Genomic DNA, 13,024 nt, shown 5'->3' on the forward strand with positions numbered 1-13,024 from the left:
ACACGGCTGCTGGAACTGGCAGCCCTTGGACTCGTTCCTGTAAAGCAAGCAGCAAGCAGGCAGCCTCTAGGAAGCAACACACCCTGGGTATAGCTGACAGTTCCAGATTTTATTAGTGTTCTATCTACACCAATATGCTGGCCACCAAAACCATCAAAGGAAGGGGGGATGACAAAAAAAAAACCCACCAACTTTCTCAGCCAGTAAGACTTTCATACAAATTACCCTAAGTACATTCTTTAAACAAAAAGTAAGAAATGGAGTTTCATAATGTACACATTCACTTATTTCAGTTTTACAATTGGAGAGAGGCATCCACATTACAGAAGTCAAACTCAAATCTGATCTATTTACAAGTATCTGTGGCCTGAACATACTTAACTGCAGAAAGGAGGATGCTGGCTATAGCTGACATTTCTTGCACTGGTCAGTTTTGTTTCACTGCCTGCTCTTCAAGGCCTCCACCAACCTAGGAAAAAGGTTAAGTCAGTTTACTGAAAGGTCATTTCAATTCTGCTGAAATACTTCCAGCAGAAAACCAGCCATTCTTCTAATGTGGACTCTTTTATGTCAGACTATCCACAAATCCAGTCTTATAAAACCCCAAATGTGTAAAATTAGATATATGAATGAAGCATAACTAGACTGGTACTCACCATTCCATTGCTTCATCAAGCCCTGTGCCTTTAGTTGCAGAGGTTTTGAATATCTGCCATTTTCGGTCCTTCAAAGCTGGTAAGCCAAGGGCATTTGCCATTTCTGTGGGAGTCATGGCCTGTTCCATGTCCTGTTTATTTGCAAACACCACCAAAATGGCTTTCTTCAGCTCTTCTTCCTAAAAAAAAGGGAAATTGTGGAAGTTGTTGCAGAGACTTCTATGGAATTTTAGGAGAGAAAACCTATATAATAAAAAACTTACATATAAAAAAAGAACTTCAGCAGCTCTCAATTATTTTGTTTGCTGATTTCTGTTCTGTAGAAAATTCTTCAGTGAAAGAATGATGTTTATTTTCAATTCCAGTATGATACTGAAATTTCAATACCAATATGAAACTGTTCCCTACAGGAGCAGTTTCAAAACATGGCCAGTCCAGGTTATGAAACGAGCTGGTAGCTGGATTTAACAAGGCACATTAAATGAGCTTGCAGGTATTTTGGGTGGCAAGGCAAGAGAGAGAGAAAGGAAGTGTTGCTCAACTGATCTTCTATTACCTTGTTCTACATTTGTTCTTCAGCTTCAAAACATCGTAGGATGTCAATTACTAATTACTGTCAATCCTTCAGGGCTTGATCTTGCCACACTGCAGTATTGAGCAGCTGTCCTGGCAGGCAGGTAAATTTTCATGTGACTGCAAGGCTACATGAAATTAACTGTCCAGATAATGCTGCACAAAGCCATGAAATACCTGCAGAGTATTCAGTGCTTTTGTCAGTCAGAAGTGCTGCATGGGCTATGCTGAAGGCTGAAGTTTCACAAGTGAAGTTGAGTTTCACTTGGTTCACTGAATCAAATTTCATATTTACTCCAAAAAAAAAGTTTTAATTTCTCAATTTATTTTACTGATAACGACTGTGATCCTTGTTTTCTTACCTCTAACATAGCAACAAGCTCTGATTTTGAAGTGCCAATTCTGTCTCGATCACAGCTGTCCACTACGTAAATGACAGCGTCTGTGTTTGAATAGTAACACCGCCAGTAGGGCCTGCAGAGGAGACAGAAGTTCCAGTCATGTCATTTGCATGTTAGCAGTTCCTTTTAGCTAGATAATTAAAAACAGATCACCCAGAGGAAGTAAAAACTGTCCCTGGGGTGAAAAGCCCCAGGAGGCAAGCAGATTTCTTCAAGAGGCTACAAAAACTAACAGATAGTACAAATACTCTCCGAGGCACAACAAAAAAAAACCACCCAAAAAACTCCAACCCAACACAAAGCAAATAAAGAAGCAACTTGAAAACAGGGAAAGAACAGATATGCTGGGGACAGATTTATTTGGGAATCACATTGCAGGACATCAGGCCCATAACTGAGGGACAGGAAAGCAAAGAAAGTTTAAAGACATAAGCATCTGCATTATAATCACCAAAGAAGGGTCACCAGAGAAATCTTAAATGAGTAATTAATACAGGCAAGTAATTAACAAGGATCAAAACAAAACACCTTTTTCAGAATTACTGTCCTGAAACTAAAAAGGGAAGGAACCTTTATCTCACTAACTGCACCTTCCTTACCAGCTAACTACACTGCACCTTGCTACTAAGCACTGAAAAAGGAATCACAAGGTGATCACACAGGGGTACTGTTAATGACTCATTACAAAACTTGTGAAGCTTGCTAAAAAATTGCCATCTATACCTAAAAACAACTTCACTACTCTTAAGAATGCAAAGCTAGGAAGTATCTTTCTGGGTTTTTATCACCCCCTCCACTCTTTCTCAGAATGCTACTCAATTGCCTCCTACACTAATAAATTTGTTTTTCAAAGTAAAACCAAATAAAAATGAAAACACTGGCTTGTTTTTTTCCAATCTGTGCATCACAGGTTTTACAAACTGAATTCCATTAGATGAAAATGCTCTCCTGAGAATGGGCTTTTAAAAACTTAAAACAATTTTCAGAAATGCCTGCTATGAGAATTCCAAGAAGTTTTTAGAGAAAGTTAATTGACTTTAAGAAATCTATTACCTTATGCTTGTCTGTCCTCCTAAGTCCCAGACTTGGAATTTCAGATTCTTGTAGGTCACCGTCTCAACATTGAAGCCAATAGCTGAAACAAAGTCAAACAATTTCACTGTTGGTGATTTTCCTGTTTTTCTGAAGAATATCACAGCACTCAGTTTAAAATTTTCAGACCTGAAAATTCTCAGTAGCTCATGCCCTTTGAAAAGCTACCCCAACAAACATGACTCAAAATAATGCAGAAATATTTTTTGAACTAATAAAACCACATTGTAAACATATTGTAGAGATTTGTAAGAAATGCAAAGGTTGTTAAAAATCAACAAGTCTGAAATCACTAAAAGAAACAGAGCAAGGGTTAAAGAACTGGCCTGCTGTGATTACCAAGTATACAACTGACAGCAAGAGAGCACTGAGGAATGTGTCCTTCTGTCCAAACAAGGTCTGCACTCTTTTAAGAGCCACAGCAGAACCAAAGCAGAACCAACTTCTCAGGAGAGGACTTGATACCAACGTCTGGAAGATGGCAACAAGGCTGCAGTATCACATATGTCATTCCTTGTCCTGCCAGCCCAGAGAAACGCAGCACAGGGAAGTGAACAGTGGGCACAGGCTGCTTAGAATTTATGGAGGCTGAAATAAGCAAAACCCTCAGGCAAAAAGATTAAGTCCCAGCAAACTGTTGGCTTCTAAAAGGTAATAGAGGCCTGAGCAAAGTGAGATTCAGGAAGAACACAACAGACATGTCAGGGACATAAAAAAGTCAAGCACCCCTTGTCCTTCATGTTACACAGAGTGATCATGGCCCTTGGGCACACACACTGGGTGGGTGTGGCTGCATGAATGCCAAGACAAGTGGTGAAATCAGTTGCATTTTTTTAAACAAGCATCATCCTCTCCCTTGAAACCTCACATTGAGTTCTATTACATTTTCTACAGAATGTAAAGTTAAATCATCTTCTTATCCATGTTAAACAAAAGTGTTTATACAGCCCTTGTCAAAAAAAAAAGGTACACCATCCTATGTACAGCAACAATGACCTCTGAAGTTCACATAATACCTGTATTTGGAAACAAACTCATTATAGAGTGCACATTTACCATCTATTGAGTGCTGACCTACCACAAGTAGTCTGTGTAATCATGCTAACAATCTTGAGGTCAAATGCTTTTTGAATTTTTTAAGGCAGCATAAAATATTTTTTGTAATACTTTTATCCAGGAAAAGTTCTTAGATACAACAGTGCAAGGCTCCCACACCATAAGGTCCTTCTGTTTATGAAGGAAGCATGTAATAAGTTCAGCTGGCAAAGTTTCTGTGTCAGAGCTACAGGCAAATCACAGGCTCCAGGCAAATACTCTCCCTATGGGCAGATCACTTACTTGGAATGGTGGTAACAACTTCTCCAACCTGTAACCTGTAGAGAATGGTTGTTTTTCCTGCTCCATCCAGCCCGAGGATGAGAATCCTCATCTCTCGAGTTCCAAACAAACTGGAAAAGATGGTGGAGAAGAAGCCCCCTACAAAAACCCGAAGAGAGAGACATTTCAGTGTCAGCCAGCTCTGTGGAGAATATGCAAAGGCAGACGGACTGACCTCATCTCTTACTGGCCTACAAGACATTTCTCTTCTCCACTGAAAAAGGACAAGTCCAGGCTGTTGCCCAAATGGCTGCTCATCAACATCATGTCCTCCTGGTTTATGCTGCCATTTTATGATTTTATGGTAGCTCACTCCAGCAAATCACATTGCAGCAGTATCAAATCTCACTGCAGTTACAATTTTATTTTTTCCTTTTCTCTCCTTCACCAAAATATGAGTCATCTTCTTTTTGGCTTGTATCAGACTCTACCTTTTCAGTGCCAGAGATTATACAAGGACCAAAAGAAGCCTGAAAGAATTCAGCAACAGAAGATGTCTACGGCCTTCCACAGGACCAACCGCTTCTTTTTTTCTTAAAATTAGGTATAAATCAGTTTGACCTATTAAATCAGTTCATTACAAACAGCAAAGCTGCACCAAATCAAGTATGGTAATGCTACAGAGAAGTCTAGCAGCTGATTTTAAATGTCCTTCTCATTCTTTTTTTTTTTTTTTTTTTTTTAACTGGCTTGCCCCAGCATCTCATTTATTCTCTAAATGCATGCAAGAGTACTTGTGGCCAGGCTAATATCTGATTTATGCCTACTAGATTTTTATTCATAAAAAGAATACTGATGTTCTAAGCCAGTAACAATTCCCTCTTTTCCAAAGACTTTTATAACAAACATATCTAATGTTAAATCATAACTTTGTAAATACACTTAAAGCCTGCAAAATGTAATGAAACATCCAACAAGCCAGAATCATTGACAACACTGACAAATGTATCAGAGAACAAATTAAGAAGATTTGCAACCAAAATCTTACTGAAAGATACTTTCCCTATGTTTGCCTATCTAGGCATCTGCTTTTCCAGGGAAAGGAGGGAGCAAAACTTATACTTCAGAAGGAAATGAGACTGATAACAGGTTGCTTTATTTCTTCTAGGCCCAACCCACCACAGAAGCCATACACTACAGACCTGGAAAACAAGAAGTTATAAGGGACCATGAGTTGCCAGTCTGCATAGTGCTGCTCATGGCACCTCTTACTGCCAGGCAGGCAAATAACCTTAAGAGAACTGATCTGGAAAAAGGTATTTCGATAGAAACATCACAAGCAGAACGTTACCACTGGCTGCATGGAGGCCTAAGATGCAAAAATTCTTTCAGTCAGTAACTTTGCTTGCCACCAGACACCTCTCACTCCCTCTTTTTATATGCTATTGTGCATGCTTTTCCCACACTAAAACACTGCTCACACACCATCTACAACAGGACAGGTTCACCTCAACCACTCAACCCTCAAATTCAGGGCCTCTCTGTAATATACCCTCTACTTCATCTACTGGTCTGCAGGCCCTCCTCTCCTAATCCGCTCCTTAGCAGCAGCCCATTACAGACTCGATTCACAGTTTAATTTTGCCAGGTGTCAGGAGTACAGCACCTGAGGATATGACCGAGCACTCCCTCCTGCGGCTGCTCGGACGAGTCCCCATCGCAAGGCAGCCCCAGCGCGGCCTCCTGCAGGGCCGGCTGCCCGGGGACCGGCCCGCGGGCAGGGCCTGGCCTGAGGGCGGTGGGCATCGCCAAGCGCGGCCCTCAGCCCGCTCTGCCGGCGCCGCCGGCGGGCTGGAGACCCGCGGGAGGGCTCAGCACCGACCCGTCCGCCCTCCCCGCCGCAGGGAAGGGTCCTGATGGACAGGTCCCCTCGGTCAGCCGCTTCCCGGCCGCTCCTCACCCATGTCGAGCCGCTCCGCCGGCGCTCCGGCCCGCCCCGCTCCGCTGCCCTCGCCGCGCTGGCCCTGCCGCCTCCGCCCGGCTCCACGTCGAACTCCGCGGCGAGTAAACAAAGCGCTCCGCGCCCGCCGCCGTTTCGACACACGGAGCCCGGCTGCGCCCCCGGCGCGGAGAGCACGGCCTGGGAGCGGGACCCTCGCCGCGCCCTCCCTGGACACGCCCGGGCGGGAATCAGAGCAGGGAGAAAGGTCTGGAGAATAAAAACCGCGGCCCCGGGGCCCGCGCGTGGCGAATCTGCGGCGGCGGGAGCGCGCGGCGGGCGGGGCCCGGCGGCGTCACCGGCCCGGGGCCTCCGCGCTGCCCCGAGAGCCGGGCGGAGAACGGGAGCCGCACAACTGCTCGGAACCACGGCCGGCTGCCAAAGGGCGGGAGGGGAGACCTCGGAGCCAGCACGGTTCTTGGGTTAGGGACTGGTTCCCTCCGACTGGGGGAGAAACAAGAAACATTCCCGGCTGGAAGTCAGCAGTCAAAGTCCGGCTGTGTAACACTGATAGCAAGCTGCTCCTATGGATTAGCTAACAGGCTCACCTGACAGCAGCACTGTCGTCATCCCTGCATAAAAATGATGTCAGCCATGTAATCAGGTTGCACAGATAAGTAAATATGAAATCATAAAAAATGTGACATAATGAGAACTCAGAGGAAACAAATGTACAAGGCACACATGAACTGGGCCATAAGCTCAGACTGAGTTAAGGGAGAAGTGCAACAGATCTCATGTCAATAATCAATGATTATGCTTTTTTTAATAGCTTTTTAACGGAAGATACAGGGATATGTGAAAGTCTCATAAGAGAACAATCTAACAATAGAAACAACCTACCACTCACGATTACTGGCTTCCTCCCCATGCACCTTATTCTGTCCTTATACTTGTGTTGCAGCAAGAAAAGCACAGAAACCTTTACTCCCCCAGCCACAAGAACCAAACCTATAGCAGTTACCTTCCATGACTTTTATCGCTTTTCTAATTTAAACTTGTTCAAAGAGAAGCAGCTTGTACTTCTTCAGCTGAATAAAAGGTAGGACGAGGGGGAGCAAAAATTAGCAGTTCACAGTGCAAAATGAATATAAAATCCACATCACAGTAATCAGTCTGCAAGTGATGACACGTCAACTCTATGGTTTCATTAAATCTCTGTGTGAAACAAGAACAACACAGACAAAGATGTTTTAGTTTTCTCTGAAAGCATCAACAAATGTATCATCACAGCTGCAGAACTTCCTGTTTCCTTGAGGCCCTCCATTAGAATTCTTTCTTGCTTGAAATTTTACATTATTCATAACTCAGTCGAAAAGAATCCTTTATTTTTTATGTCACGTTGGGAGCAGTAGGAAAGAATACACAAAACTCATCCACAGGGATAAAAAAAAGTAACAAAATAATTTTGGCAATACTTATAAAATGTCTGATCTATAAAATGCAATGATCCAGAAGGCCTGCCCTAGCACACAGCTTCACTGGGCAAGCAGCATCTACCAAGTGTCTTTTAGGTCCTTGATATCCTTAGGAGACCACGGATACGTCTAACGAGAGCTTGAATAAAGGTGTACCGCGAGCGAATCTTGGAGTATAAACCCTCAATGTCCAGGAGCTTCTTCTGCAGAGATTCACCAAAGCTGTTTGTGGCTTCAATCTGAAGCTGAGAAACAGAGATTTGATGCAGTCGTCAATACATAATCTTTTCTTCCTGAAATGCCAGCTTGTCATCCACTGCCTGCCAACCCCTTCACTATGATTTATTCTCTGACCTGCTTTCCAAAGAATGGGTTTTTCTCTAATAAGTACTACTTATTCTGTTTTAGGCATTATTGGTTATAATTCAGCTTCTTCACTCATCATCATACAAACACATCTTCCGATTAAAATTTTCCTAGTCCTTTAGGGACTCTTTAGAGAGTCTGTGTGCACCAACAACATTTTTTCATTAATGCATATGTAAAGAGTCACTGAATTAACTCCATTTTAAGTATTTTACCAAGATGATACTGAATACTTTACTTTTGAACAAACAAAATGAATTACACATGCCTCATCACAAAACACAGCAACTTTTCTTACAGTTCTAGATCTTATAAAGGTACTTGAGACTGCCATTTTGAAGAATAGTTGTTTTCTGCATAGTCATAGAAATGTCAGTGAGATTTATTAATATCTTTTTCCTGCCACTTCTGCATCAAATTTACACAAACTATTTTATTTCTGTGTAAGTGAAATTACTTCTTTTCTACCATTCACATTTTATAGTCTCCTCAGTTCTTGTTACTGTTTTGATCTCATTTCTCTATAGCCTAGCTGAAGCTGACCCATAGTGAACAGTTTGATCACAGAGAATTGAGAAAATTGCCCTCATATTGCAGGTCTTTCAAGGCTATCTGGTGTTTTTGGAAAGCTGTTATTAAAAAACACCATTTGACTGGTTGGTAAGAGAAAAAGAATTATTATTTTATAAGTATAGTTCATTTTTTACTAAACTTTTCATATTAAGATTCAAAGATATGTGCACAGTAGCAAAAGTGCCACCTGTTTCACAGTATTTTCCAAAACAATTTTGTAATGCTTCACTAATTCTAAATTAAGTTCTATGCTGTTGGTGTTACTGCAGGTTATTCAGAAGTGGGAAAACAACAGTCAGACTGCTTCTAATAGCTGCAGGGTAGCCAGGAGCCTTCTGTACCCTGCAGCAGACTGTCACATCTCACCTGGTCTATATCGTGCTGGCTCACTCGATTCAGTCCACTACTGAAATCCAAGCTTGGCTCTGATCCAAAGGAATCTGGCAACAGAAAACAAGATGTTAAAATTGTGTTGGCTGCTCCACACTATCTCTGTATCAAGTCATAAAACATAAAAATTTAGAACAGTGTTCCAATTTGCTCCAAAAGTAAACTTAGGCATTAGAAATTACACTATTTTTTTACTTAAATAACTTAGAGAAAATACATAAACAGTGACTCATAAATAATTTTGAACACACAACATGGCACTCCTCTGCAAATCCACTCTCCCTGATTTCCTTCCATTTTCTTTCTTTTTTTAAAAGATTAAATTCAACAAACTTAAAATCCTCTGGCAAATCAATGGTGGCTATAATTCTAAATTTTAAATACTTTTAAAACCACCAATATTAACTTTATTTCATAATTTCATCTTAGATTGTATTGAAATATTTTCCTATACACTATTTTGGATCAATTATCTGATTGTATTAGCTGAACTTCAGTTAGTTTGAAGGGCAGAAATAAAAATAATTGTTACTTCTACTTTCCTTTGGAGGTTGTGTGTAATACACATACCCCAGAAGTCTGGGAGTAAACAATATCAGCATTGCCAATTCTCCAGTGGAATATCTAAAGGTGTGCCAAATCCAAAATCTCTTTTATTAAATATAAAAGGCAAGATATTAATAGTAGGAAATCACTTTTAAAGCTAATCACAAGAAGGTATTCAAAGGCATTTTGATGCTTGAGAAATTTTACCTTGCAGCCTTCCTTTCTTAAATGACATCCTAGAGGACAGCAGCGGGTCTTGGGAGTCAGTGGGTGTGCAGTGCAGTAGGTAGTGTTCCAGATGGCGCCAAAGGATGAAGAGACATATTTCTATGATATCTGCAGACACATCTCAGTGAAGGACTCCAATTTGGTTGTCTTTGGATTGTACATTATGTATAACATATATGAGCATATTTACACACTTGGAAACAGCTGAAGAGGTCAGCTCAACCACCTGTCACCTCCTACACTGCCATAACCCAGTGATGGATCGCTCACACTCACTGTCCTCATCACCCTGCAGAGCCTCAATCCAGCCCTCAGGAGGAGAGCAGAGTATGGAGTGCTCATGTGGTTTGTAAAGGTGCCTCAGCTGCACACAGTAAAGTAAAGCTGAGGTTATAAATCCAGGCATGGCAGGAGCATCTTAGGTGACAACAGAGAAGTGTGCAAGAGCACATCTTTCCCAAGGGAGGTTGCAGAGGAAAATTCTGATCTGTGGAAGACAATTCTTTTGTGCATGACTGGTTATTTCCATAGAATTACTGGTGTTTATGAGATTTAGGTTTATGCAAGGTTGGCTGTAAGACTACAAACTCCTATTATGACAGGCACATCAAAATTATTTTTCAAAGTATTTCTTCCACCATATTTGGACATGTGTGAATGTTTATGGGGTCTGGACACTAAAATTGAAGAGCTGGGCTGTAACAATTCCTTTATTGGCATATTGCAGAAAGCCCTAGCTGGGTTTCAAAATGGGAATCATTAACTTGAAAATCGTTACATTCTGGCAGTAGCAGAGCAATACCCTTGTAAGTTAATTGTCAGTATTTCAAATTTACTTTTTGCGAAGAATTTTTGTTCAAAGTGGTCAGAAATCCAGGTAAAAAAACCCTATTTCTATCTCTCTGCTTTTCTGGATCATCACCTTGAGGGTCATTTCAATTTTAGAAGGATACAGGAACAGAGGGAGAGCAACTTGGCTCGGTTATTTATTAGTTTCACCAGGCGCCGCCTTGCCAATACATATTTTTGGGAAGTGGAAATCTTGTCAACCCCAGCTGGCATAACTGACTGACACAACTGTGATGGGAAGAGAAAAAAACAGAAAGACAGTAGCAAATTACAGAACATAAGAGAAATAAGCAAATAAGATTACTTACTAGTATCTTGAACTTTCTTCTAAGCTACTATTTCTTTACAACCTTACTTTCTATTTTGAATTTGCACAACCTTGCTGACCAAAAAATGGAAAAATGAAACCCATCTCCAAGCAACTATAATGAAAGTCACAACTTTTACAAAGTTAAGCCAAATATTTTCCCTGAAGTTTTAGATCACTCATTCTATGGACCCCCTTCACCAACAACAGAAAAGAACATGCACAAGAAGTGGAACTACTCGCTTACCAAAGATGCTTTGGAGCCTTTGTTACAGCTGTGTCCAAATTACTACAATACAGTAACTACAGACTCAGAAGAACAATTACCTCTTTTATTTCATCTGGCGGCAGTTGCTCCACATTTTGCAGTTTGTTAACACTCTGACGATGGCTGTCATAGTAACTGAAGAAATCGCTAGTGCTCTGTTTCAGCAGGTAAACAATAATGCCCAGGCCAGGCAAGTGCCAATATGGGACCACTGGTGCTTGTGTATCTAGACAAGATGTTGAAGATAAGAAAACAAAACTAATAAACCCCCAAGAAATCAATAAGCTGTGCTCTCTGTCAATAACCTAGACAGGAAAGCACTGGCAAGTATGTTTTGCCCTTGTGTCAGAAGTAACCTAAATGTAAGTCTAGGCAAAAAATTCTGTGACTGCATTACTAAAAGGCAGTCAGCCTAGCGCAGCAGTGAGTGCAAAATGTGAAATGTAACTAGATTAGAAGACTTACTATTTACATATTTAATCCATTCAACTGCATAATAGCACAGTGTAAACTCTTGCCATGTGTTGTAATAGAGTTCCAATCAAAACACATCTTACATGTCATAAATGAGGTCCTACTTTCAAATAATGTAATCCAGCACAGATGCTGAAATCTGATCTTGACTTTCCCCTGTCTTGTGCTATTTATTTACATACACACATTTCTTTACTGACATATATTTCTGAGGCTGTGAATGAAAAAACAATTTGTTTGTTTTAACTAGGATTAGTTTCCTGATTTGGCTTAGCGCAAGGCTGAACAAGCATGGATGCCAGAATGAGAGAGTGAGCAGCTACAGTATTGGCATAAAGTGACTTAAACAGTATGTGAAACTACAGCCTCTGGTTCACTATTTTCTAGTAGCCCAAATGTCACACTGTTCAGGCTCAAAAAACAGCAAGTCAAAAATCTCACCCTGCCGAGGCCCATCTCGGTTGGTTGACTCTGACAGGCTGGGAGTAAACAGACAAACAGTGTGCTGGAAACTGGGGGCGCTTTGCAACATCCGTGACTCACAGTATTCCATCACGTTGGCACAGATCTGCCAGCAAAGGGAAAGAAAACAAGGCAGCATGTCAATTACAGTATCTACAGGCTTTGAAGCATTAAATTTTACATGGACAAATGTCAGTGAACAATATGCTTTGCTCCTCTATTCCCACCAGAATGTGATGAATCTATTTGCTCATCAGTTACAAACTCTCTTCTACTGCAAGTCTAGGACTTGCAACTTTGCCTCTTTCCCAAACCTGCTAGCTAGAATTTCTGGAAAATTTTAAGTCCCCTTAGGCTTTAGTTAGTGTTAGCCATTACCCTCTATACACAGCTTTAATTTTGAACATTCTATCAATTTAAGCCTTCAAAATTCACAGAGTTTGTATGCGAAACAATAAAGGTTTCTAATGCAAATGTAAGTAAATACATTTTCAAGGATTACTTTAAATAAAATGTGGACTCCTATACCACACTAAAACCAGTGTAGAGCATTACCACTATCATATGAAATAACGATAACCAAACAAATCTGCACAGCAGGTAAAATGTTGAGACTGAAGCTTCTTTTATCTTGTGTCCTTACCTGTTGCATGGCCAACTCAATTTCATCCCTCTTGTTCACTCTGTCTCCTGCTACGTTATCATCTGCAGCTTGAACTGCCGTAGCCTGTCTGACCCTCCAAACCGACTCAGAAGTCCTAAGCACTGGCGCTGCCAGAAGAAATGAACATTAAAATGAAGTGCACGATTCTTTCATTTAAGTGATACATGTTCCTTAAAACAGTATTAAGAAAGCGATGCAGATAAAACTTAGAGCACTTTGTAAACAAAATTTAAGTTTTTAGTGTTTTAACTTACCTTGATTTAATTTAGAAATTAATGGCACCCTAAAACACTGCCAATGAGAAATGATTGCAATTCACAAATGCACAACTTTTCTTGTGTCTCTTGCAGACTATTATACAGAATACTATCAATGACAGTTTAGTTTTACCCATTCCCACACCTAAAACACCTTTACCTATACAGACAAACAAAATCTAAC

The 13,024-nt window shown here is 40.8% G+C and overlaps 2 protein-coding genes across 2 annotated transcripts in view; both read right to left on the reverse strand.

Moving 5' to 3' along the window:
- Positions 1-88: 88 nt before the first annotated feature.
- On the reverse strand, positions 89-6,153 carry ARL1 (ADP ribosylation factor like GTPase 1). Its single transcript, XM_036400485.2, has 6 exons — positions 6,000-6,153; positions 4,061-4,198; positions 2,684-2,765; positions 1,592-1,703; positions 657-835; positions 89-469 (listed from the first exon to the last, which is right to left on the reverse strand). The coding sequence occupies exons 1-6, from the start codon at positions 6,001-6,003 to the stop codon at positions 439-441; spliced, it is 546 nt and encodes a 181-aa protein (XP_036256378.1). The 5' UTR covers positions 6,004-6,153; the 3' UTR covers positions 89-438.
- A 620-nt stretch (positions 6,154-6,773) lies between these two features.
- The window catches only part of NUP205 (nucleoporin 205), a 45,677-nt gene continuing 39,426 nt past the window's right edge, over positions 6,774-13,024 (reverse strand). Inside the window, 8 exon segments of the mRNA XM_036401274.1 lie at positions 6,774-7,701; positions 8,762-8,835; positions 9,539-9,667; positions 10,513-10,636; positions 11,043-11,209; positions 11,899-12,025; positions 12,563-12,627; positions 12,630-12,690. Of these exon segments, the coding sequence (XP_036257167.1) occupies positions 7,549-7,701; positions 8,762-8,835; positions 9,539-9,667; positions 10,513-10,636; positions 11,043-11,209; positions 11,899-12,025; positions 12,563-12,627; positions 12,630-12,690 (900 nt within the window). The 3' untranslated portion in view covers positions 6,774-7,548.

The sequence above is a fragment of the Molothrus ater genome, chromosome 5 (genome assembly GCF_012460135.2).
Source record: "Molothrus ater isolate BHLD 08-10-18 breed brown headed cowbird chromosome 5, BPBGC_Mater_1.1, whole genome shotgun sequence".
NCBI lineage: Eukaryota > Metazoa > Chordata > Aves > Passeriformes > Icteridae > Molothrus > Molothrus ater.

What these genes read in the sequence shown, in the direction of transcription:
- ARL1 (XM_036400485.2), bottom strand. An exon ending in GGAGGACAGACAAGCATAAG is followed by an intron (nt 1,704 to 2,683) that starts GTAATAGATTTC and finishes TCTCCTCTGCAG; the next exon opens with GCCCTACTGGCGGTGTTACT. An exon ending in AGCTTGTTGCTATGTTAGAG is followed by an intron (nt 836 to 1,591) that starts GTAAGAAAACAA and finishes CCTTTTTTTTAG; the next exon opens with GAAGAAGAGCTGAAGAAAGC.